Here is a 27,121-nt window from a genome sequence, read left to right on the forward strand (position 1 = left end):
TAGCCAGAACAGCTGACGCAAAGTTGCCAAAGAGATTCCATAGCATAGAATGTCATGCCATGGTACATACATGCATATAAGAGCAAGAATATAAAATATAAAAAGCCGATCCTAATTTCAAGTATCTTTGGATTAAATTTGTTTGTGGCACATCTATCATGCTACCTGCAAGACTACCTGCTATTTTGATCAAGGATGCTAAATGACCTTGCTCTTAACTAAATAATATTCTCTCGGACATAAATTCCAACACTGCATATTATCTGCTTTGTGCCAGCGCTATGGAGATGGTTTACAGACATTAGTGATTCTGTAGCCCTCTAGTCCCAGAATAAATTAATGCATAATCTGTACATTGTCAGCTCAGGAGTTGGCAGGCTTGGTTGGTAGACTCTGCTGCACTTCAGCCATCTCTTGGCTAGGCTAGCACACAGAAAGTCCAATTGAGAGATTTTCTAAATGTGCACAAATAATTACACTAAAAGTGCCCTTGTATTCCATCCCCAGAATTTCACTCTTCCAATCTTTCTAAAGATCAGTCTTCCTTCTTAATTGTTGTACCATCATTTGCATAACAGTCTGAAAGATCTATGGTCCACATCAAGAAGTTGCTAGCAAAAAGCTTTGTCATCAATATTTAGATGCATTATGAACAATAGCATGAAACTTATCAGCAAGTCCTGGAATGTTAAGAAAACAAGATTATATCTGGACAGTGTTCAAATGTTACCTACCCTCTGTTAAATAAAAACTTTCAGTTAGCGAACCAGTATTTTTTATAGAAAAATATGTCAAAAGTGAAGGTATAAACACTAAAAATAAACTTCCTTAAGTTAACGATGCCTGTCATATAACTTGTAAACTGAGGAAAGAAAATGGGATTTTGGAACAAAAATATTTTTTTCTTCTGAGTTGCATTCCCTCCGCCCCTCTCTGCCATCTATTTTTTTAGGGAGTTCTGGAGGCAAACTGTTCATGTCTAAGTATAACATTTGTCATAGCTACCTCCAAAGATTTCATGTTGTTCAAACCAGCATTTCAGATTCATATGAAAATCTGAAGCAAACCAAAATAGCAGATGAAGATAAATGAACTGATTAAGTCACAGACACTTCTAGCAGCTAGGTAAACAGTCAACACATAATTTTCAAGGTCTTCTAACAGCTCCCCCCCTCCCCACCCGGAGGCTGCAAATCTTGGTGCAATTTATTTTGTAACACTATAAATTAAAAGCCCAGAAAACAATCAACTGTATTTAATGTGAACAAATATTTGACAAGCAAAGTAACGCTGTGCAAACGAAAGCCTTTTGTAGAATTTGGAAATGAGGAATGCATAAAGACTCTTTTGCAGAGCTGGCTAATGAGGATGAGTATGAAAGTCCATCGAAGAATAAGACTGAAGTACGCTGTCACAAATAAAAAACGGAATTCAGAACAGTCTGTCTTAAGGCATAGGCCTCAGGCAACTATTTGCAAGTGCCTGAAGAGCTATTTCAGGACTCAACTCCATTGACAGTAATTCTAGGTTCACTGTGTATGATGGGGTGTTTTTCATATATGAAGCAAGTCTAACATTTTGTACACACATATGTGTATACGCTGATTATTTCTTCTATTAAATATGCAGATAAATGCATAAAAATGAGAGTATTCTCACTGAGCTTCTATAATGCTGCATTGCTTGTGTAGATTATCTTGACACCAAATGTGTTAGATGGTTGGGTCGAATTCAGCTTGAGCAGATCTAGGAGTTTTTTTACAGGGTCATTTTGAATATTGTGTACTATATTGCTTCTTAAAATTTTGATTGCTTTCTAGCTATATTATTTTTTTTATTATTTATATATATGTATATTTTTATATTTGAACTTTGTGCAACTGTAAAATTGGTGTAAGTCAACCTAAAACATTTCTTTGTCCTTCTTTGTCCTTGTGTAGGGTAGTTGCATATTATAATGTTTTCCTTTATGAAATGTATCCTGTGGACTTCTTCAGCAATATAAGTGTGGTGTTAAGTGAAGAGGTGCACTTAAAAACATAAAACAAACTGTTGCTAGACAATTAGGAAGTGTTGCAGTATTTGATCACCAGTCCCCTAGAGGATTCTATCCAGCACACTGGCAGGGTTTCCATGGAAACAACCACCCTATTAAAGCCTCCAAGAAGTCCTACCTTTCTCCAGATTCTCCCCTTGCTCCTCTTTTTTAACTAGTTTGTATTGTGCATAAGAGTTTCATTTCAAATGGTGCAATAGATGGAAGAATTTAATCTCCTCATTAAATGGAATATATCACTTTTCATAATAAGCTTTGAAATTCTGTGGACCAAATGCTCTGTCTTTGTGCTGCTGTTCTAATTTTAGGCAGTTTTACATTAGAAGGAATATGGCTGTTCATTTACTGAGGGTGAAGGAGGAAAAGTGACCAAGATGCTACATTTCTGTAATACTTTTTCTAGTGGCTTTAAAAAAAAAGTAGTACAACTTCACTTCCATAGCATGTGACTTACTAACTTGTTTACTCCATCTCTGATTTTATGTAGTTCTTAAAAAGTGCTAACACTCAGAGTGTGGTGTTTTTTCTTGGGCTAAAATGTTTGCATTTAAACATTTTTGCTGGGCTCTGAACTACGTGTAGGCAATCGAGACGTTTGCTGACAATTGCAGAAAAATCATACTTGCAAAAGAATATTGTTTAGCTGAGAAAGCATTTTAACAAAAGATTCATTCAACAGGATAGCAGTAAATACATTGTTAAATCTATCTTTGTAATGGAAATGAAATGGTATTAGCAATAGAAGCATCATACTCTTTTACAGGATTTATGAAAAATAAGAGTTTAAGGAAGTCTGGGGTTTTTGCATGGTTTTTTGCATTTCTCAAATGTGTCTTTCTTCTCATGAGAATTCATTTTCATATTATGTGACTCATTCACATCACCACCACTTAATATTTTAAATTCATTTCATGATAGCTCTCAAAATATTTAGAAGTTAGAAAAGCTGTTTAATGAACAAAGAGTTAAAAAGCTCCCTGTAAGATCAACTTAAGTGAAGCTACAATTTGGAGTGGTGATTAGCTGGATCTGGAACAGGCAGGATGTGAGGGATTCCTTCAGCCATCTTCAGTATAGAAGTCTACATGTTCATTGATTGTTCGGACTACATTTAAGGCCACAAAGGATAATATAGCACCTATGGTCCGTCTAATGTTCACTGATATAATAAATCATAGAATCATTACATCACATAGTTTGGAAGGGGACTCTGGAGGCCTCTAGTCCAACCTTCTGCTCAAAGCAAGGTCAACTACAGGAAGTTGCTCAGTGCCATGTCTAGTTGAGTTTTGAGTATCTCCAAGAATGGAGACTCCAGGCCATCTCTGGCCTCTGTTCTCACCATGGAAAATTTCTTTTTCCTTATATTGAATCAGAATTTCCCACATTCCAGCTTGTGTTCATTCTCTCTTGCCCTTTCACTGTGCACATTTTAACAGAAACTGGCTACATTTCCTTTGTACTTTCCCAGCAGGTAGTTGAAGACAACAGTGAAAGCTCCCCCAATTCTCCTCTTCTTCAACCTGAACAGACCTAGTTCTTTCAGCTTCTCATGCCATATGCTCCAGACCCCAAATCACCTTGGCAGCCCTTTACTTGACTCAGTACAGTATGGCCATATCTTTCCCATTGTGGTGTGCTGACCCTGGTTGGACATCAGGTGCTTACCAAAGCTGCTCTATCACTCTTCTCCTCAGCTGGACAGGGGAGATAAAAGACAATGTATACAATATGTATTGAGATAAGGACAGGGAAAGATCGCTCACCAGTTACTGTCACAGGCAAAACAGACTTGACTTGGGGAAATTATTTTAATTACTTTAATTTCCCAACAACCAAATCAGAGCAGAATCATGTGAATTACACCTAAGTATTTAAAACACCTTTCTCCCACCCCTCCCTTCTTGGCTCAACTTCACTCCTGATTTTCTCTACCTTCTCCCTCCCGAGTGGTGCAGGGACATGGGAACTAGGGGGTTCTGTCAGTTCTGTTTCTGCTGCTCCTTTCTCCTCAGGAGGAGGAGGACTCACACTCTTCCCCTGCTCCAGCATGGGGTCTCTTCCATGGGAGACAGTCTTCCATGAACTTCTCCAACATGAGTCCTTCCCGTGTGCTACAGTTCTTCATAAACTTCTCCAGCATGGGTTCCTTCTATAGGAGACAGTGCTTCAGGAACAGACAGCTCCAGTGTGGGATCCCCCATAGTGTCAGCAAACATGCTGCAGTCTGGGCTCCTCTCTCTTCATGGGTCCACAAGTCCTGCCAGGGGCCTGCTCCAGCACAGACTTCCCACAGGGTCACGGCCTCCTTTGAGCACCCACCTGCTCTGGCGTAGAGTCCTCCACAGGATGTAGGTGGGGATCTGCTCCATCATTAACCTCCACAGGCTGAGGGGCACAGCCTGACTCACTGTGGGCTTCACCATAGGCTGCAGGGGAATCTCTGCCCCAGTGCCTGGAGCACATCCTCCATCTCCTTCTTCACTGATTTGGCTGTCTGCACAGTTGCTTCTCTTACATATTCTCTCTTCTCTTTTTGGTTGCAACTGCAGTCGCTGTTGTGTAGTTTTTACCCCTTCTTAAATATGCTATCCCAGAGGTGCTACCACCATCGCTGATGGGCTTGGCCTTGGCCAGCAGTGGGTCCACCTTGGTGCCAGCTGGCATTGGTTCTGTCAGATATACAGGAAGCTTCTAGCAGGTTCTCACAGAAGCCACCCCTGCAGCCCCACCTCTACTAAAACCTTGCCACGCAAACCCAACACATCCACACTGGACTTTTGAATCAGATATGTGCACCTTAAAAACACCTATTTCTCATAAATTATTATGGAAAGAGCATAAGGTGAATAGCTCAAATATAGAAGTTTACTATGTATGTATATAAAAAGTTAGGTGAAATGACCAGTTCCATATGTTAAGTGGATTATGCAAATGCAAAGAGAAAGAAACTGCTGGAAATATCTATCTCAAAGTACCAGACTATGAATAAGAAGTATCATGAGAGAAGACAAGAGGTAGCAGGAAAGAAGATTCTGAGACATAAACAGACAGTTTGGACACTGTTAATGGAAAAAAACCTCACAAGTCAAAAATGGGACAGAGATAAAATAATTTGTAAAAACTTACAGTGATTATAGGGTATTGATAAAAGAACCAAAAGAGATTGTCAAAGCTGAGGCACTGATGAGGGGATGCAGAAGGCATACAGTTGGAAAGAGTCTTCAACTTTTCCAGAGAAACAGCTGCTTGTATGTTCTGTTGCATGCATATGAATCTGATTTGGAAAAAAAGCAGAAACTTTTGAGTATGAACTGTATAAAGCCACATTTTCTTTTAGCTGTTTTCCTTGTCAAACAACATATGATAATATTGAGTGGCTGCTACTTTTCATGTGCTATAACCATTGTGGTGTGTTCTGCCAAAACCTGGTACATTCTTTTTGCTGAATTCAGTTAAAGATTTTCAGTGTGGCAAGAATTAAAGCATGGAAATTCACTTGTCCACAAACTTAACAGACTGAATGGCAAGAAACTGCAACTTTTGTAAAGATATGTTGATTACAGCATCTTATGTTCATAAAAAGAAAGCAAAAATAATCTAGCAAGATAAACATCATAAATCTGCTGCATTTTTAATAAACAAATAGTATATATTTGCTAGAGAAGTCTAACAATAATGTCATATATTTTTCATGTGTCCTTCAAATGATATTCATAAAGATAAAAGTACTAAGTATATTATTTATGTGTAGTATTATATAAATGCAGACAATACTTTTTATAAGATACACATATATACGTATCCGTGATCCTGCTATATTATTTCTGAGGTAATTTAGTTCACTTCATATGTTTGAAGTGGTATGCCACAGACTGAGAAGTGTATTTTTTATTTTTCACAAGTTCTAATATTTTAAAAGCATAACCTTTCACTATTGTTTTTTAATCATTTCTGCAGAGGTATATGAAATTCCTGAATCAGACAATGGGGAAGGAAATATGTGGAACATGGTTCCAAAATAGTAGTCATCTTCATTTAGTTGTATTGTAGACTGAGAGAACTATAACCTTTTATAGAAAATACTTAGGTTTCAAATATGAGAAGAAAATAATTAATAGAGTTGTAAATATAAATCATTTTTCAACATACAAAAAATAAAGTAAGAAAATTAATTACTTCTATTCAGTCACAGCCCTAGTCCTTCAAAACCAAGCAAATAAAACCCCAAGGCAAAAATCTCTATTTTCTGTGGTGGTGGTTGGCTGTAGCACAAAGAAGTAATAAGAAAATTGAGTGGTAGACCTTACAAATCATGGTTCTCTGGTGCTTCCCCTTCTGTGGATTTTCAGTGCCTAAAGTAAGATTGTGTTCACACTCCATTTTCTGTAATGGGAGAAGTAACCTCTCTATCCAGCTGCATATTTTCATTAAAATCTTAGCAATATTTTTCAAAATGTGTTTTTACTGCAAAATTTGATTCAAGTTAGGCTATAGATTCAAAAGCTACTGGAGTGGGAAGAAGTCAAGCTGAAATTCTTAGTGTTTGTATAATCAATTCAGCATTGAATTTCAACAATGCAGTCCTGAGCTTCTCTTGCATTTTATTATACAAGTAATCATATGCACTATGTTTTCCTAAGTGTAATGTTTAATTTATATGACAATAATTTATGCTCTTTTTGAATTATGTAACTTTCAGGTAGGGTGTGTTGTTACATAAGGAATGTGTTTTTCTTTGATTCTGTTACACTGACAATATGTTGAAAATAGCACGTTATGCATTTTATTCCTGTATTATTACACTTACCTTTTAAAATTCTTTTGATATGAAAATTAACGTGCTGACCTAGGGTTATTTTCCTGAGGTACCTCTAAATACCTTTCCTGAGTAAAAATCTTGCTTTAGTAAATCTGAAATGCCATTGGTCCTGATAGAATTGCAAAATCTATCCATCAGTACACATGCCATTCCATCATCTTCATAAGCAATATGATATAGCAAGTCATGGATGAGAAGTGCTGCAACTGAATACGTATCTATCAGGGAGGTAGAGTCTGTTGTCATGAGTATTTAGAAAACTGACAAATCAAACCAGTTTTAAACTTCAAAACTGAATTTTACTATATCCACATATTAACAGCATACTTTGTGGAAACAGTTCTTATGTATTATTAATTAACATCATTACTCAAGCTGTTGTCTTAAAAACTGTTAAGTCTGGAAAACAAAACCTTGCCAGCCATTTTCACGTAATGGTCAGGACATTACTTGTGCTTATCTTGTAACTTTTTTACTCCTATGTGCAGCTACAAACATCTTTGTTGCTTTAGTGATCACAGTGCTCACATTGTTACCAAAATCTCGGAATGAAGAACTTATCAACACCAATGTGATGTAGATAAGCAGACACTTCTTTATTAATGGCTGGGTGCGTGAGTGAGTCCTCTTACGATCAATGCACACCAAGTTTCAAAATCATACACCATATATAGAACTTATTAATGCATATTCATTAAGTATTCATGCATAATCATAATATTTCCCAAAAATCATTAACATACTCTCCTCCCATATTCAATTCTGCGCAGTAAAGGTTAGAAAGGTCCAGAAATGGCCCTGGGGTATGATTTGGGTAGGTGGTATATGAGTCGGTGGTCGTGATCTCCCCCTGCCGGAATTACCTTTTAGTAAAGTTCACGGTTTCTTGGCAGGTAACTACAAGTTGTTCCAGTCTACTCTCCCCAGTTCCCATTAATTCTATATTCTGACATTTCAATACACTTTCTGCATACAGAAGACTAGTCAAATACAAAGAAATCCTCTCCCCAGTTCCCATTAATTCTACATTCTGACATTTCAATGCATTCTCCTAGTCTACCCGTAAATACTGTAGCCAATCATCTTGAATCTTAAGTCTGTTATCTAAGTTCTAATCATTCCTGCTAGGTGATTCTGACCTATTCTTTTGGCCTTGCTACAGGGCTGTACAGAGGATTTCATAGCAGTTTTGCTGTGCAACTACAAGTTTCATTAAAATATATTTCTTATTCCAAATGATTTTATAAAAATCAAATACAGTCAATTAATTATAACTTATTAGCAGACTGTAACAATATGTTTCTCAAAAATGCTTGTATATTCTGTCTCTATGGCATCACAACATCACAAAAATGCTTATGTACTACTGGTTATGCTGTTACATTGATTATACTGTTTCAGTGCACTTATACTGAGGTTCAAGGTCAGCAAATATTATATATATTCTGATTAATGCACTTTATAGCTATCATAGATCTCTGCTCTAGCTACAGGTATCAGAAAAAAAAATGAAAAAAAAGGAATTCTAGCTCTCTGACTTCTCATCTGTTGAGAAGTTGGTGATACTGAGTTGTCTGTATTCATGCCCTTTCAATATTTATTTCACCCAGACACTTCAATAGCATGATTCCATTGTATTCAGATGTTCCATTATCAACATGCTGCAAATAAATAGTGATGGATTATCACATATGATAGTAGGATACTGTAAATCCTGATTTTAATTACCTTGATCAGGAAAGCACTTTGACAGTAACAACATGTATTCAGCTTTTTGGATACCTTGAAAAGATTTAAAACGTAGTATGAAGATACTTCACAAAGATTTATGACACTGAATAGTTTAGCGTCTTGTATTTTGAAACATTGTATCCTTTCAATAGGAGGAGTACTTTGTGTCTGCAATTCAAACTAAAATCACTGTGAGCTGGAGGTATGAAACTTCTTACCTGGTGTAATCTGCTCAGCTGGCATGGAGTTAATTTTCCTCATAGCAGCCCCTACAGCATCAGTTTTAGATGGGTTACCAAAATCAGTGTGGAAAACATACCAATGTTGCAGCTATTACTGAACAGTGTCTACACAGCGTCAAGGCCTTTTTCTCTGTCTCTCACTGCCCCTATCTTTCCCAGCAATTAGGCTTCAGATGGACAGGAGGCTGGGAGAAGACACAGCTGGGACAGCTGACCCCAGCTGACCAATGAGCTATTCCATCCATGCCATATAATGTCATGCTGATCAATAAAACTGGGGAGAGGTCAGTGGTTTTTTTCAAAGTAGCCATTGTTCAAGGACTGACTTGGCACTGGATGGTGAGTGACATCTCTTGGTTTTTGTTTGTTTGATGGTTTTTTTTTCCTTCTCTTTCCTCCTGCCACCTTCACTCATTAAATTGTCTTTTGACCCATAAGCTTTCTCACTTCTGCCCTTCTGATCCTTTTCCCTACCCTGCTGGGGACGAATAGTGAGCAACTAGGTAGGGGCTGACCTGCCAGCTGGGTTCAACTCACCACACCTTGTCAGGTTATCGAAAGTTTGGAATCTGATGTTTTTATTGAAGCAATCTGTAAAGCTAATTTTTACTTAATAGGTGCAAAATGAGCCTGAGATGTGTATGGCCATCAGTGCCAGAAGGATCAGCAGCATGTGTAGCACATATCCTGTTCTAGGATGGATATGGGAATGAAGGATGAGAGTTGTGTGACCCTTAATATTAATAAAAATGTTGTAATACTATCTGAATAAAGCATTGGAAAGATGTATGTTATTTTTTATTTATTATTATCTCAGTTTTGTTATCATTGCTTTTTACAAAAGTTCATTATTTCATGTTTTGGCATGTATTTAAGTCCTGGTAATTGAAATTTTGTAGTTCTTAGTAGCTGATAACAAGCTACTGAAAATAAAAATAAATGCTTGGACCATGATCCAATCACTTTCCAAGTTTGAAGTAGTACAATGGACACCAAGCCAGGATTTTAGGTTGCTTGTTATGCATGCACTGCAATTTTCCTGGAAAAAATCTATAATGATTTTGGGCACATATCTTTAATGCACTGGGTTCTTATCATAAATCAGAATGGCTCTGAAGATGCTATTATGACCTGTTGAGTAAATGATGTGTGAAATAAGAAGGATGTATATGTTTCAAAATGGCTTACAGAAGGGTTGGTTCTGTTAACTTCCCAGTGAACAAGATGAGGCTGAACAGCCTGTAGCTCCCTGAAATGCCCCTTTTGGCCTTCTTGAAGGTAGGAGTGACTTATACTTTCTTCCAGTCTTCAGGAACCCCATACAATCTCCACAGCCTTTCAGTGATCATCAACAGTGGTGCAGTGACATTGGCCAGCTCGTGGATGCATCCCACCAGATCCTGTAGACTTATGTATGTCCAGTTTGTCTAAATGTTCCCTAGATTGATCCTCTACCACTGAGGTTAATTCTTGCTTGCTCCAGACTTTCCCACTGGTCTGGAATTCCTGAAGGCAATTTTTACTGAGGCAAAAAAGGCATTGAGTACTTTGGCCTCTTCCATGCCCTTTGTCACAAAGACCCCTGCCCCATTAGCAGAAGGCTCATATTTTCCCTAATCCTCCTTTTGCTGCTGATAGACCTGTAGAAGGTATAACACACTTGTGTTTGGAATTTTTGATAAGTGCACTCTATCAAACTTGTGGATTGTTTGTGATCTCTGTGTGATCTCAGGGTAGTGCAAGTCCCTAAGTGGACCAGGGCCTGCAAATGTAAGGCTTCTTTCAGTTGTTTGAAGAAGGCCTCATCTAGTTCTTCCCCCATCATCTCCTCTCCATGATTCCTACTTCAAAGCTGTTCTCACCAGGTTGGCCAGCCTGTTGGCAAAGATACTTTTGCCTCAGCTCTTGGATCCTATCTCTTCCAAGCACTTCTTAATCCTCAGAGATGGTCTTATTGCAATAAAAGCTGATTGTCCACATCTGCTCTGTAACCACATGTTGACCAACAGGATATATTCACTCCCCTTCATGCACTTTCCCCTTACTGGCAGCACTGAGAAAAAAAAAACACCTGAGCCCCCACTCAGCCCTTGACTCTCACCCAAGGGTTGTGTAGCCATGCTTGGTATTTTTCAGGTAGTGCCCACAGGAAAGAGCAGCAGGAGTCCTCAGGCCAGAGAAACCTCAGCAGCACCTGGGGTCTGAGCCCCTTACAAGCATCAACCCTCCCTAGATGACAGGTCAGAAGGTGGAGGCCTGCATCTCCTGCGACAGGGATTCTTCCCAATACTGTCATTTCCCACTTCCTCCTGGTTCTGCTGCAGAGCTCAGGCTCAGCTGTCTCAAGTGCTTTGTTGACACAGGTCTCAGCCCCTCATCTGCTACCAGGGCACTGATCTACTCTGATGCTGCAGTGCTGCAGGAGGAGCAGGAGTTGTCCTCTTGGTGTCAGAAGTCCCAAGCTTCCAGCCTCTATCATCATGGTTTCTCCATCTCCTGCAGTACTGAAAAGGTAGTGGTAGCAGCAAAGTTAGTGAGGTTTCTCTGCATGCATTAGGTGATTTGGACTATTATCTACCATTAAATCACTAATCAGATGAAAAATAATTTGTTGTCTGCATATACATTGTGTGCTCCTTTTCATCCAAAAGAAGATTTTGAGTGTAACAATAAATTTGTCTGGTAGTAGGATGAGGTATGAGTGGCAGAGGCATTTGGGTACAGGAAGGAGATATATTCAATTTCTACTTGAAAAACTTCTTTGTACATCCCTCAAGCAGAACACTGAAACTCTTATTTCTAAATGATTCTGTGGTGTAAAAATCTTTTCCTTCAAATTCTCATTTTAGTTTTCCAAATTTGAACATGTCTGTGAACTTTTCAAATGCAAGCAGACTTAATGTAAGTTTGATAAATTTTGGCAAACAAGGTAACAGAGCTGCCAAAGCAGTCGTCATAAATTGGCTGAGAAAATGTCTTCAGAAGAGGTTAAGTCCTGTTTTTCTCTTCTGGCAAAGCAGTAGTCACAGATCACATTCAGAAGTGCTGAATTTTAAGGTCTCTGCATAATTAAGCAACTACAAAAATCTTGACTCTGAAATCTTGAAAACATTTTGTCATCCTTAGGCATTTTGTGCTAGGATAAAAGGCAGATTCTTTTAGATATGTAATGTTACAGGAGTAAAGAGATCACAAATGTGCCACACAAATTGTGTTTCCTGTTTGCACAGTGCTTGGTAAGAGTATGCTTTGTTGTTTAGCTGTTTTATAAACCTGAGCATATGGAATTGTAAATTTTAGAAATATATTTTGATGAACATTTGCATTTTTTCTTCAGTTATAAAAGCAAATTATTTTAAGCTTCATGCTCCTTGTAATCCAGTTGCCATGAGGTCAGAAGGTTCAAAGGGCTAGACAATGGAAATTATGACAGACTTTTATCCCACTAAGGTCCTATACCAAATGTAATGTAGAAAATTAGTAATAGTTGTTTGCATGGTGGTTTAAGTAAAAAAGATTCAAGTGGTCTCATTCCACAGTTCTTATAGCAAAGATAAAAATGATTGAAGATGTATGCACTGCAATCCTTTTTGCATTAGATGGTATGAAACTTCAAGTCACTTGCTCTGAGGAAAAAAATACAGTTTTAAATATGAGGCCAAGACAGCTGGAAATAAAACAAATGGAAGTATTGGTTTTTTTTCTCTAATCTTGTTCTAGATATTCTACTAGAATATGGGCAGGCAAGTTTAAAAAATAGTATATCACTTCAGAGAATACAAGCTCCTCTTTTTGTTTTTTTTTTTTCAATCTGTTTGGTCACTGTTGTTCTTTCCTATCTCTAAGCTATCATAGAAATAAGAGAACTTATTTTAGGACACAAAGAGGTTATCAAATCCAACATACCTTTCAAATCTGACTTTAAAAGCAGATATATTTGCTTAGGGTCTTGTTCATCACTTTTGAAAATCTCCAGGAATGGAAATTCCGCAACCTCTCCAGGTAAATTGGTATCACAATCATCCTCTCAAATAGCATTTTTTTTTAATTATTCTTGATGTCTAAATTGAATAGCCTAATTTACAATTTGTGACCATTGCCTCTTGCCTTTTTGCTGTGCGCCCTAGAACAATGTTTGACTCCCAAATTTTCCATAGCCTCCTTTTAGGTAGTCAAAGATTGGATGTTCTACCCAAACATGTAAAAATTATTGAAATCTTTTAAACCATATTTTCTTTACTGTACATTTAAGCATATTTTTCTTTCTGAATCTGCTTCCCAAATACTGTAACTCTTACTAATGAGATTTAAAATAAAGAAGTTTTTGGTGCAAGTATAAGAAACATCCTTTATAGCAGTATCTCATAAACACTTCTTTGAAGACACATTTTTACACTTGGAATTATGAAGAGGAAGCATACCTTGCATATAACTTATACCACAAATTTATTGCTAGTATAATGTAAATGTTAGAGTTTAATCATGATTAGTCTGGATCTATATGTTTCAGAAAGGAGAAGAATAATAATGAACTTAGAATTGTTGTACAATGGCCTGAATATGTCAGTGCCCACAATGAAATAACCCTGCAAACAAACCTTACAACTCAGAAATTTCAGTGTCACTGAGTCAGCTAAGGATTTGGTCCCACCTTATAGCTTTAGTTGCAGATTAGATAAAGAAATCATACAGTACCTATTGTTCAGGTCTTGACACATCCAATTTTGTCCCATAACAGTGTTGAAACAGACGCATTTTATTGTCCGTTCAGAGTTTTAGACTCTTCACCAAGATGTACATAGATATGAATGGGGCTGACTAAGGTAGGAGTACAGCTGTCGTAGGTTTCGTTTACAGGTCACTACAGAAAAGAAGATACTTCCAGCGGATAACCCTCATATAGAATGTAGTGAGACATTTCAGATTTTGTTCTTATCTCTAAATCCAAAGGAAGTATGAAGTGATTGTTCATAGCTTAAGTGTCTGTGTTAGGTAGAGGCATGATTTGGACCTAAGATAGTAAGGTTTTATGAAGACATGTACCTTTCTGTGGCTAAAGCTGGTTTGTTTGTTGGAGGTTTGGTGGGGTTTTTTGTTTGTTTGTTGCTTTTGCATATCTCGGTGGTGTAAGCGGTTCATGCTTTAAGATGTTTTAATGCTTTTTTTTTTGAGGTAAGTCACATAAAAACAACTCATAAGATTTAAGAGCTGTCAGGCAACAACTCTTAAGATTAAAATGTATCCATCACACAGTGTTGTCATATATTTCTGTCTATTATATATTCAGGGATTTTTGAGAAATGATAAATTTTCTAACAGGAACATCTCAACTGAACTGTAATTGATTTTTCCAACCAAACTATAAATTCTGCAAAATTCTATTCAGGTATTATTAATAAATGAATTTTAAACTGGAAAATTAGTAACATGATGTACCTCATAATGAAATAGACATTAGTAATTTTTATGATACAAATCAAGAGACATTTAAAAGTCTATTGTTTTATTGAAATTTCAATTTTGAGTTCATGTTACTATTTTATTAAAACACTAACAAAAATACCTATGCTTTGTTGGGTCTGATTTTCCCCCCTAATCTAGCTAAATTGGTAATATTTGTCAAAATGGAATTCAGAAATTGAAATATTTAAATATTTATTTAAATATATGGGTTTTTTTCAGAAGCATAGCTTTTGAGGTGGCAAGGAGGAACTTCAACTGGGGATGAAGCACTAACAGATTTTGAAGCAGTCTTTAAAAGCAGAAGTGATCTGTACTAAAGAAGTTCAAAGAGGGAGTTTGAGCCGCATTCAAATCTCTGAAATTGTGTTTAAAGACCTCTCTGGGCCATCTGTTCCACTTCTTGACACTCTTTATCGTGAAAATGTTTCTCCTTATATGCACTGTGAGCATCCTGTCAGATCCATTGCCTCTTGTTCTTCATGCACCACTGCAAATAACTTGCCTCTGTCATCTCAATAGGCTCTCCACAGGCACTGTGGGTACTGTTAGGTTAGGCCTCCGTAAGCTGCCTCATCTCTGGGTTGAAGTGGCCTTGTTCCTTCAGTCTCCCCAGCACTCCAGTCCCAACAATCCTGGTGAACCTTTGTTGAATTCACTGCAGCATATCCATGTCTTGTTTGACTTTTTTTTGACTTTTTTTTTTTTTTTTTTTTTTTTGGGGGGTGGGGGGGAGCAGTGGGGCAGGGCAGGGAGGTGGTTGCACAAAATTGTATGCTGTATTCTAGAAGCTATCAAAACCAAACTTGTAACAGAATTTAAGAAAGCATTTGAAAACAGATCTCCCCCCATGACTCTGAAGCCCACATACTTCTCATCAGCCTGCTCCCACTTCAGAAAATGTTAGCAGTTTCTTGGACTGAAACTCTTCAGAACCCAGACAAGTTTTTATATTCCACCCTCTGCTATGTCTGTACGCTGTACATCCCTATATTATCTTCACCTGTGTGGTGGGTTGACCTTGGCTGGCTGCCAGCTGCCCACCAAGCTGCTCTCTCAGTCCCTCTCCTCAACAGGGCTGCAAGAGACTACAGATGGAAAAGCTTATGGGTCGAGATACAGGCAAGAAGATCAATTAACAATTACCATCACAGACAGATTGGACTTGGGGAAGTTTAGTTTAATTTATTGCCAATTAAAAATAGGGTATGATAGTGAGAAACAAAGACAAAATTACAACACCTTTCCCAGTAATTGAGTGTGGCTCAATTACAGGTGTTTGAATAGTTTCTTTGTGGTTCAGAGGCAAAACTGCAAAACCAGGTGTAAAAATCAGCCATTGCTAAACACATACTTTAGCATAGTTTCTTTAGTGAGAAATGGAAAGAAAAAAAAAAAAAAAAAAGAGGTGTTACATGCTGGTCTAAGACTGGAGAGAGGTTCTGCTTATATTCTCGGGAACAGAACTAAAACTCAAAAAGGAGCCAAGAGCCAAAGAACTTTATTTGCCCAACAACAGGTTTGCAAATGCAAAGGAGAGAGCGAGAGATAAAGAGAGAAAGGAAGGAAAGAATGAAAGACTTCACAGCAATTGCTACCACCCCAGAGCTGCAGTGTCCAGTCAGTCTGATCCATTTCCAAGTGTGGTGGGGGAACATTCCATCTGATGTTGGTTGGTTCCGTTGCTTTATACGATTGTCACAAGCTGTTCTGCTTAACCACACCTTCCACCTGGCAGTGGTGTGTGTGTCCAATACAGTCAGGTGGTCTTCAGAGGTCTCCAGACCCCTTGATCCTCGATTGGGTCTGGGTGCATGCGCAGGGGTTTGATGAAGTTTCTCAGGATTAGCTCCCTCTGTTGCTCCATGGTGTCAGTTGGTGGGTTTGCTGCCTTAACAATGTTGAGATAAACCTCTGCTGTGGTAGTGGTGTTGGCTTCCTGCCCTGACAATGTTGATATAAACATTTGCTGTGGTGATTGTGTTTGTTTCCTGCCATAGATAAACATTTGCTGTGGTGATGGTGTATGGTGTAAGTTTCCTGCCACAGCAATGTTAAAAAAAACATCTGCTGTGGTGATGGTGGTTCTCACCGACTCAGGTCTCTTACAGGAGGAGATCCCTAACAATTTCTAAAATCTCATATGATATGTTGTTGATCATCTCTCATGTTTGGCGTGTTTGGTTTAAAAACAATACAGATTTTAATGATGAAATTACATTTCAAAACCATAGTAAAAAAACCTTTTTCTTTGCAGTTATTTAAAATAATTAGAAAGAAAAATAATTTAATTTCAAATTGGTTCATTTAAATATTCACTTTTAGATCTTATTTTTCTTTTCTTTGCCTAAACAACTAAAGTAATTTCTGCTTTCCTCTGTATTCTATTTCTAATGAATTTACTCCTAAGCCCTCTGCCCCTCAGCAACTCACACAGTAAACATCAGACTTGAGAACTATAAAATCCGGATTAATGTCTTAATTCAACACTGCAGAACTGCTAATCTTTATTGTTTCACAAAGCAATTGGAAATAGTTTGATCAGCAACAAAACTTTTTAATTTCTTCCCTTGTGCTCACACAAGGAAGGCTTGTCCAAATATATTCATTTAAATTACCTTGCATTGTTTGTAAGCAATCAAAGCACCAATGCCTCCCCAAGGTTCATTTTCATGTGAGAAAAGGTGTATTTCATTCTCTTGCTGGAAAACAGCAGTAAAGGAAAAGTTGGCTGATGTACGGACTGGCGGGTTATCTTATATTGTTAAACACGTTTGTGAGTTACTCCATCAAATTTCAAGTCCTACTCCAGATTTTTTTTTTAAATGAACCAGCTATGTACATTTTTAACTAAACAACTTCTGACGTTTTCCAAATACATAGGCAAGAATTCAGCAGACCGCACAATTTTCACGTTTTGTTGTAAAACCTGCACAAACTATTGGCTTTATGTGCCAAGATTTTTCCAATGTTAAAATTCTTCCTTCTTTATAGATAAAATAATAAATGAGTTTACTGTGTGGTGTTTACTACAGAGGCACTTTTCCTATCGGCAACCCTTCAGAAGAGCCCAACTCCTCCAACGACACCCACATCGCTTCCCTGAGGGAAAACAGCCAGCCCCGAGGATCTCGCTGGACTATGTCGCCAATTAACACAAACATTGAGTTACGGGTTCAGGATTTGCGAAACAAAAGAAGACAAAAAAAAAAAATTAAACACTTTGAGGAAAAAAAACTTTCCTCCCCTTTTACCCGCCTCAACTTCGCCCCAGATCCCGCCTCCCCCCCGCTCCGGTCCCCCAGCGCCCTGCCCCCTCCTGCCGCACTTCACCTCACTCGCCCCGCCAGCGACCTGCCGCGCGCAGGGGCGCGTGAGGTGGTGGCGCCAAACGGCCTCTTTTGCCCTCCTTCTAGCCCCGCTCCTGTCCTTTGTCCAGGCATGGGTTCCTCCAGGGGCCTCTCTCTCTTTACGACCTCTCTTCTATACGGCCTCCAGCGCATCCGCACGTGCACCTATAGGTTTCCTGCTGTGCTCCCCCACGTGCCTCCCGCCCCCGCCGGCGGCTTCTCGGTGGCGGCTCCTCGGTGGCGGCCGCGCGGCCCGGCGGTGGCCATGTCCCTGGCTGCCGAGTCCCTGGCTGCCGAGCTGAGTGCGCCCAGCACGGGGCGCTTCGCGGCGTCCCCTCACACGGGTCACCCCTACGGCTCCCCTGCCGGTTTTGCCCCAGTACGGGGACTCCAGGTAGGCACAAGTTCCGTGGGTCTTGGTAGTAATTTCCTTATGGCATAGCTCGTTTTTGTGGATTTATCTCAAAAAAGGCAGGCTCGGAGACAATTTATTCCTTGTAACTTCTGCTAGAGCACCATTTTAAGCTCCCAAGCTTCCTCACATTTTTAGCCACAGATGCTATTACGTGATTTTTTTTTTTGCTGGCTGTCAAATCTGTATAAATTTTACAGCTAAACTGAGCATACAAATGAAGTATTTGAGGATGTGAATAATGTAGATTTATAATCATCCTTGGGTTTATTTGGAATTTTAAATCTGTGAGTTTTACGAATTGCAACACAAAGCCATAGAAAATAAGACTTCCATATGTCCTCTAGAAATGTTTTATGGCCCTCTCCTCAAAAGCTGGGTGAAATTTACATGTCCTTAATGTCAAATCTGTGAAGCTATCCTTAAAGATTTTCACTTTGATGGATGCTTTGCAATCATTTAATTTACATTTCTGAAAGCTGCAAGGTTAGTTTGTGCATAAATTACGAGGAAAAGCTAACATCTATTATTGCAGGTTTATAGAAAAAGCCAACATATAAATGTTTCTCAGAAATTACATATATCTTTTGTTATATTTGGACTTTTTAGAATATCTCAATATTACATGAAAATAAATGTAATATGCATTATACTACATACGCTGTTCTCTATACTTTAAAGACCCATTCATTTGTTCTCTGAGCATTAGATTATTGAGACTCAGTTTAAACTAGTTGGGTAACTAATTTTTATTTAGTGGGGCAAGAGCACCATTGCCAAGAAGCTTGCTAACTTAGTGAGGAGGTCTTTAACCTGGGTTTATTGGGGTTGGTGACAAAAGCTTGCAGGTTTTTGGGGAGCAGGGGACGGGGGGAAGCATGCACCAGGCAGGGCAATGAGGGATTGCACTCTTTTTTTGAGGAAGTGGGATGACCAGAGACCCATCTCAAGTGCCTGTACACAAACACATGTAGCATGGGGAACAGGAACTGTAAATTCATATGTAATTGCAAGATCAGTAACATTGTCAAAATCACAGAGTCAGAACAGCTGGCGCTGCTGGAGTCCTACAACAGACACAGAGATCCTCAAAGAAAGGTGGGTTGGAAACAGGGAAGTGTAGTTTGTGCAAAGGAGGGAGCAGAGGGAACTCTGCTAGAAAATGGCATTGCCTATGAGCTTCTTAAAGATGTTTTTGTGAGTATGTAACCTATTATTGTGTTCGTTTGCAAATTTCATAATCAGATTATTACACTACAGACTTTAAAACTGAGCTTAATTTTCTAAGGGGCTTTCCACTTCAGCTTATATAGTTTCCTTTCTGCTGCTCGCCTGTAGCACAGTCAATGAAGAAACTTAATAAGAAACACATTCTAAGCTGGTTCTTGTGAAAGCAGTATAGGATGTGCAGGAAAGTGCAAATCTGTAGTGTATGTAAGAGCATTGGATTAAGCACTGGTCAAGTGTGACATTGGAAATTTGTGGAAGTTGCTGAAGGGTGAACCAGCAAATTCAGACTTGTGGAAAATTAAATTCAAAACGTGTTATGAAGCTGCTTCTCAATGCTGTGTTCTGTAAAAACAGTCTGAGTGTATAAACATACAGACCTATAAAGGGGAAAACACTAAGCATAAAATGCTAGTAGCAATGATACTCAAGCCAAGATAATTCTGAGCTTCATAAAAAAAAAAATCAGAAAATAATTGTTATAGACATATGTTAAAACATTCATAATGCATGCCTATTGAAAGCTTAAAAGTACCTCCCTAAGCAGTGATCACCTGCTATCTAGGTGAGATTATTTTTCATTTACTTATTTATTTTATTTTATTTTATTTAGCCCTAACCTCTGACAAACTTTCAGAAGTAACAAAAAGAGACAAGGTTCTGGGGAAGGAAAGTACGTTCTGGTTCAGAAATGTTTGTGTAACTCAAGTTATAGTTAAGATAGTGTGTTGCCTTTTTAATTGACAATATTTTGCTTTCTTATGCCAAGTTACTGCCTGGAGATAATCTCATTTTCTTTACCCTTTACTTTGAATATGAAGTTAATTGATTAAAATTCTTATTTGGAAAACACTGGAATTTTATAAAAACTTTTTTTTTTCCTGTTAGAATTGAGATTACAACTAAAGTGTTGTGGTTTTGGAAAAATATCAGAAAGTATTAGATGTGTAATTAATTTCCATTTCCATTCTACTTTCTTGCATCAAATAATCATGAGCTGTTTTGGAAGGATATAAACCAAAATACCTTTCACTGAGAAACATCTGAAAATACTTAGAGTTATGCTTCACATTCCACATAATTATTTTATGCATGCAAGTGGTCTATTTTTAATGTAAGTTAAATATGGGGTGATAGAATACAGAATTACGTTTTTCAGGATCCCTGTTTTCTTCAGTTTTCTTCTAACTCTTAGCAGTTAGATACCATTATTTAAGGCAGCAGTTGACTCAAATAAAATTCTGTAGATGGTTAAAATTTGTGTAGACATATACCTATACCTCTGTGCATGCATTTGCTATGCAGAAACAGGTAAAGTAGTTTTTCACATCACTAGTGGAATCAGTAGTTAGTATTATGTGTTTACCTATGTTGAATACTTTTGAAGAGCACTGGAGTTTCTCAAAGAATTGATAGCTTTCTAATGTAAAAATCTGTCCTGATATTCAGCTGAAATGTAGTTATTAATATGTATATTTAAGAGCAATAATTAATATGACTGTAAAATGCTTTAAAGGGGCTGATAGAATGCGGATTCCTTTAAATTGCTCAGATAATTTGTGTGAAATAAGACTGCCTAAAATTTGAAAGAGCAGACAACCGTATGTCTGGGGTTGTACCTGAACTACACTGTGTAACTAATGATCAAGATATAGAGGAATTACTGCAGATCCTCTTAGCTTTTCTTTAAAATTAGTTCAGCTTGCTCAGAACCTTTATTGGCTATTGTAAAGATCATTGTCTAAACTTCAAAAGGTGGCATGCTTTTTTTCCTCATGTTGTTTTCAAGAACAGATAATGGATGTCTATTACTCTGTGATGAATTAAGCACTTAAGTTTAACTGTTTGTTACACTGTAAATATCTAGATAGATAAAATTACGCAATACATTGTGTGCCAGATTAAAGCTTGATCAATCATGCATTCTTATTGAATTCTCATTGCAAACCATGAATTTGCATGGCCTATAAATCACTAATAATAATGCCTGTCTTTGATCATCTATCTTATTGAAAAGTACAGTTCAATATTTATGTTACTTTATTGCAAATATCATTGAAACCTACAAGAATAAGCAGAAAATCAAATTTAAATAAGCCAACTTAGAGAAACGCATTTTCAAAATTTATTATGAAAAAGGAACAGTGAACAGTAAACCAGGAAGATGGTTAGAAAATAAAATACAAAATTTAATTAAATTAATTTTCACCAGAAATCATTTAAATGTATACTCATTTCACATTATTTTTTGCATGTATTTAGCCATATTTTTTTTAAAAAAGCTGCACGTACCTATGTATATAAATAAAAACTAGTCTATGCCCACAAAAAGCAAAAAAAAAACCCCAAACCCTCAAAACCTTTGTACTGCCATAATTATCACTTACATCATAATATCAGTGATACTCCCTCTGCACAAAAACCCTTATGCATATTCAGATATAGATCTTAATTTGAATTCATAATACTTTGAAAAGCTTTTCTAAGCCAAGTCCCCACCTTGCATATTTCTTTGAAAAATCTTCCCCTTTCAGCATTAGGTTAAGATCAGAAAAGTATGTTTGGAAAAACGACATCATGGCAGTATGCATATATTTTGCATTTATGCCTTTGTATCATATTTGCAAGTTTGTGGATTAGGTAAATTTTCCAGGTACATGACAAAATAAATTAAATTTGAAAATATGGGGTAGGAATTTTAAAAGTAGATTTTTTTTTTTTTAGGTGTCATCAATGGTACCTATGTATTTGTAATTGCGTATTATCAGATTCTATCAAGTCTTAACCAAAGTATTGTCTTCTTACCATTCCTGTTAATGTTTTCCTCCATATTTGGTAACTGGAAATTAAAAGAACAGGGACAGATACACAACTCTTTCAAGCATTTAGGTGCTTAACCGCTGTTTAGGTATTACATTTTGATTGCAGGGATTGGAGTGTGAGACATGTAAGTATCTTCGAGGACTCCTCCTTCAGTGGTTTGACAGAGGCAATTCAGAAAGTTGTGGAAAGGCAGTGAGAGGGGTTCTCAGGGCTCTATACAGAAATCACTGCAAGGAATATCTTTCCTCTCTTTCTTCCTTGTTCACCTATCATTATTGGACTTGTTGCAGACTGATGAAGATGGGCTACTGTTAGTCTTCATAAATTTCCCTTACAAATAAGTTATTCTTTTGTTGTAATGTTTCATAACTGACATCTAAACAATTATGCTGCAATATGAGAGAAACACAGGTGCCAAAAGCAGATTGCATAGAAACAATTATTACATTTTCTTTTATTTGTCAGGGTTTTATGCACTATAAAGTCAGTGGTAGAACTGCGGTCAACTTCAGTGTTTGTCAATTTACTTGAAGACCAATTCTTTTTTCCAGTGGTTTCACAACTTAAGGCACCAAACATTTTCATGGGGGTTAATGTTTGGTAGCTTTCTCCTGGATGTGAGCTTTTACCTGTGAGGATCTGACTGCAAGACTGAAATAAAATAAATCACAAGCAAATGATAATGTATGCGGAGGAATATAGAAACACAGTACATTAATTCTGTTATTTATTGGGCTAATGCTTGCATTACAGAGGCTACAATGATATCTGGTGTGCTTTTGGTTATATTTACAGCACTTAAATGTAGTTAGTATTAAATTTATTTGTAGCAAATTTGCTACATTAATCAGAACAAAATAACTGATGATTTCTGTGAGCCATTTTGCTGATGGTAGCAAAACTACATTTTGGCAAAAATCTCTAAACAGATGTGGTTCAGAATAGCAGACATGCTTGTTGACACAGCTTGTGTTTTAAAACACGGTCAGTCTATTCTTTTAAGCATTGGTAGACTTTAGCAACATTTTTAGTGAACTTTTTTTTATATTGCTAGAAATTAGGATACCTTTCTCTGTAATTCCTTGGTGAAAAGAAAAAAAGTTCTGTATTTTCCAAAAGCATTTCTATTTTGGGTCTGAAAAAACTAATCCAAAGTCTTCAGTCTTGCACAATACACCTAGTTTTCTGCTTTTAATTTGTTACATGAGCAGAAAAACTATGTCACATGCCAGTCTGTCTTTCCAGTTTGCATAAGCTTCAGTAATTTAGCTATGGAAATTTACCTATGAGAACTTTTTTCAGATCAGTACTTGATAAAACCTATTTCAACCAATATTTAAAAATCAATATACAGATCTTTCAAAATCCTTGAACCAGTGTGTTACACATTGTTTTAATGGACATTTTACTTCTGTGAACTTACATATAAAAATTATTCTCCTGATTGTCCTCAGTGCATGAAAACAAAACTGTATTATTGCCTTTTAAAATATTTTTTTATTCCTTTCACTGTAAAGGACCTGAACCTGTGATGTGATGAGGTTCCTAAGTTTCATTGTATTTATTGGATGCTAAGTACACTGGCTAATTAGTAAGATTAAATCCGAGATGTGTTTTTACTATAATTTTTCAATGTGGTCATACAATAATTTAGCAGAAATTTTAAGAGAGAAAACCTGATATTTTAAACTCCTAAACTACTGTAATTAATTTAAAAGTGAAATGTGTGTCAGAATTCTTTAAAGCTTTTGTTCTATCGTGTTATACTCCTTAATTTATTACTATTATATTTTTTATTCTTGTTAATTTTTCAGCAATATTTACTGGGGTTTCAGTCTTTCAAAACTTTCTAGGGCAAGTTTTATTCATATAAGCACTCTAATTAAGCAGAACTACGAATTGCTTTTCAGGGACCCTTCAGACATTTGGGAAATAAAGTGTATAAGTAATGCGATATGGTATTTCTATCTACTAACATGGTATTTTTGTGTAAGTATTTGAAAGGTATTTCCATTTCTGAAAGTAACAGCACTACATTCAAAATCAATTTTATTAGCTCACAGAAAAATTTTTGACATATCCTCAAAACAATTTTTATTAGATATATGTATTGTTAGAAGATACACAACATCAGTCACTAGAGATTTTTTTAATCTTAGAATTAGTTCCGTTGGTGTTAGAACTGATTTGGTAAATATGCAATATTTATCTAGTTTATTCAGGATCAGATTTATGTTAGAAAATAAAGCATTATTGTGTCAGATCCAAATACTGTGTGACCAGGTTATTTTAGATATGACACATGCAGAGAATGTAATGTTTGGTATCAAATGTACTTATTTCAAGATGGTTGATGTTGCACAGGATTTTTAATTTAGCATAGTGATAGAAAATATATTGCATAACATCACAAATACAGGTTACACCTAGCAAAATATATAGTTGTTGCAGTATACAGTTTTATCATAATACCAATGTGATTCCCATTACAGGTATCTATAATATGGTCACCATCACAACACTGGGCATCCCCAATCATGGGAAAGAATACAAAGGTTGAAGCCAGCTCAAGCTGTCTTTTTGAAAGTTGTTGGTTTTTTTAATTTTTTTTTTTTTTTTTTGGTGTGTGTGTGTGTCTAGTTTTTATACTCTGTGTTGGGCTGAGTCAAATATTCTCTCCTCCCATGCTGGTCTGGCTAGGTCAGGCAGATATTCATGCTCTAAATGTACTGAGGGAGAAATACTTGCACTAGCAGTTAAGTCAACTGTTGATAGCTGTTTACCTAAAACAAAGGGCATCCTCTGGTCCTCTTTGTATTGAGATAGAAGTCAATCTTTGCAATATCTGTGCTCAGTCATGCCCTGCATTATTCCCTAAACTTTATGGTCACATCACCTTTGCCTATCTCCTTCCTCTGAGTCTTCTATTTTAGGAGTTTATTCGTGTATTCACAACCAGTAAATAATTGGTTGTGATAATTGGTCAAATGATTTCACAATTATTAACATATTGTGAAAAACTTATTGTTATGGTTGAATTTGAAATACTTGATCTATTAAAACTTACATTAAAATTACTGTGATGTAAACATCTTAATTGCGAAAGTGTCTTCCATCTGACATTTGGGAAATCACCCATGAATGGCTTTGGTTTGAAAACTGATCATTTGTTTGAAAATTGTGAAAAGATTTGTTGGAGGAGAAACTTAAACATCACTACATGTTGACAAAAATGAAATATGATAATACATTTAGCATAAGATGGGTAGGAGTCTCATGCTTCTTTTCTCAGTATAATGTGGCTGCTGCACATCGTATGTCAGACTGCATATGATAGGGATTAAACTCAACTCACTTTATGAAAATGTTTTTGGTTAAAGCAAAAGAGGAAATAATGACATTTTTGCATGCTATTGTAAAGTGAGTGAAACAATGCTAATCAAAATAATAAAGAGTAGATTGAAAAAGTATATGCCGGCACTAGTATAATAAATTTTAGATAACTGGAACCTGAAGCAATTGCTTATTAGCACCTTAACTTTGCAGCAGCATTCCAAGTCTAACGTGTTAAAAAACCTTAAGAAATCTTTCACCTAAAAGGTAGCAAATTCCTATTCTCAACAAGAAAGTATACGTTTCTAAGGGGTGATTTTATTGACAATTATGATTTTTTTTAACAGCTGAGGATGCATGTGGAGGAACCATGAGAGGATCCAGTGGTATCATCTCGAGCCCCAACTTCCCTAATGAATATCATAATAATGCGGATTGCACATGGACAGTTGTGGCAGAGCCTGGTGATACTATCTCACTCATATTTACAGATTTCCAAATGGAAGAAAAATATGATTATTTGGAAGTAGAAGGTTCTGAACCACCTACAATATGGTAAGTCAAATATTGCGATTTTAATATGGTAAAAAAAACCCAAAAGACGATGAAAAGACATTTTTTTTTTACTTTTCCTTTTGTCAGTAGATAGTCAACAAAACAAAAAAAACAGTAACAGCTTTTACTATGGCATAAATGTTGATATTCTAATTGCAGCTGTAAAATAATTTCCAAATATACTCCAGGGATGTAACATTGAGATGAAAGGCACTGTCAACTCATTCACCTCACTGTCTGTAGGCCTAACGATTAAAATGTATTAAAATATGTATATATTTAGAAACAGAATAGAATGGACTGTTGTACTGGTAAGGATTGGTGATGCCTGCAGGGAGTTTCATAATTTCAGAAAGTAAATTGTATAGAGTCCTTTCAGTGCAGAGTATTGGAAGTAGCATTGGTCACAGGTTCTCTCTGGAGTTTCTGTATTGCATGTGTGGTCCCATTAAATAATGTGCTGGGAGTATGACTGTTGTTACACTTATCTAGAAAATTTCCATCCTGATCTGTGAGATGCAACACCTGAGCTGAGTAGACAGAGCACTTTTTTGTTTTGATTTTATTCCAAATATACTACTTTTAGAGAGTATTTCTGTCATCTCAAAAGTGAGTTCATTACCCAGTGTGCAAAATCAAATATGAGATACTGCTTTTAATACTGAGTTGTGCAAGTTCGGGTGTTAGGTGAGGTAGCACACCTTGATTGTTTCCACAATCAGATTTATATACAATTACGTGAATATTGATCTGTTAATTTTCAATCCTCTAGCACTGACGGAAGATAATCTACATAATGGTTACACAATCATATTGACTAACTATGCATGTTCATTGAGGGAGGGTCTCTTTGTAGACCAGGGTATCTGGTGTAGGGAGTGTGATTTTTAGTATTATAATTAAGGTAGTTTGCTTAAGGCCAACAAGTGTCAGATATATCTTAATTGCAAGAGTCCTGTGTTGCCAGCTTTCCAGGATGTAATTATTCTTTAAAGTTGCCTTGTCCTAAACAGCAATTACTTCAGTTAATCATCCTTGATAGCTCTTTGCTTGGGACATTCTGAGTCAAAATAATGTGGACATTCAGTTTCTTCAAGAATATGTGCAGAT

At 36.8% G+C, this 27,121-nt stretch overlaps 1 protein-coding gene and 1 long non-coding RNA gene across 3 annotated transcripts in view; one reads left to right on the plus strand and one right to left on the minus strand.

The window, feature by feature from the left end:
- CSMD3 (CUB and Sushi multiple domains 3) overlaps positions 1 to 27,121 on the plus strand; it is a 740,574-nt gene that overhangs the window by 178,300 nt on the left and 535,153 nt on the right. Inside the window, exon 5 of the mRNA XM_080381544.1 lies at positions 25,804 to 26,011. Coding sequence (XP_080237670.1) covers positions 25,804 to 26,011 — 208 coding nt within the window. The remainder of the gene's footprint in view (positions 1 to 25,803; positions 26,012 to 27,121) is intronic.
- Positions 13,959 to 25,896, minus strand: LOC308061501. 2 transcript variants are annotated; one of them, XR_013927255.1, is made up of 2 exons: positions 16,930 to 25,896; positions 13,959 to 16,255 (listed from the first exon to the last, which is right to left on the minus strand). It is a non-coding gene; the product is annotated as an uncharacterized lncRNA (long non-coding RNA). The 2 variants fall into 2 exon arrangements; XR_013927256.1 differs by having other exon boundaries at positions 13,959 to 16,302.

The sequence above is a fragment of the Falco punctatus genome (assembly GCF_963210335.1).
Source record: "Falco punctatus genome assembly, chromosome: 3".
In the NCBI taxonomy this organism is placed as follows: Eukaryota; Metazoa; Chordata; class Aves; order Falconiformes; family Falconidae; genus Falco; species Falco punctatus.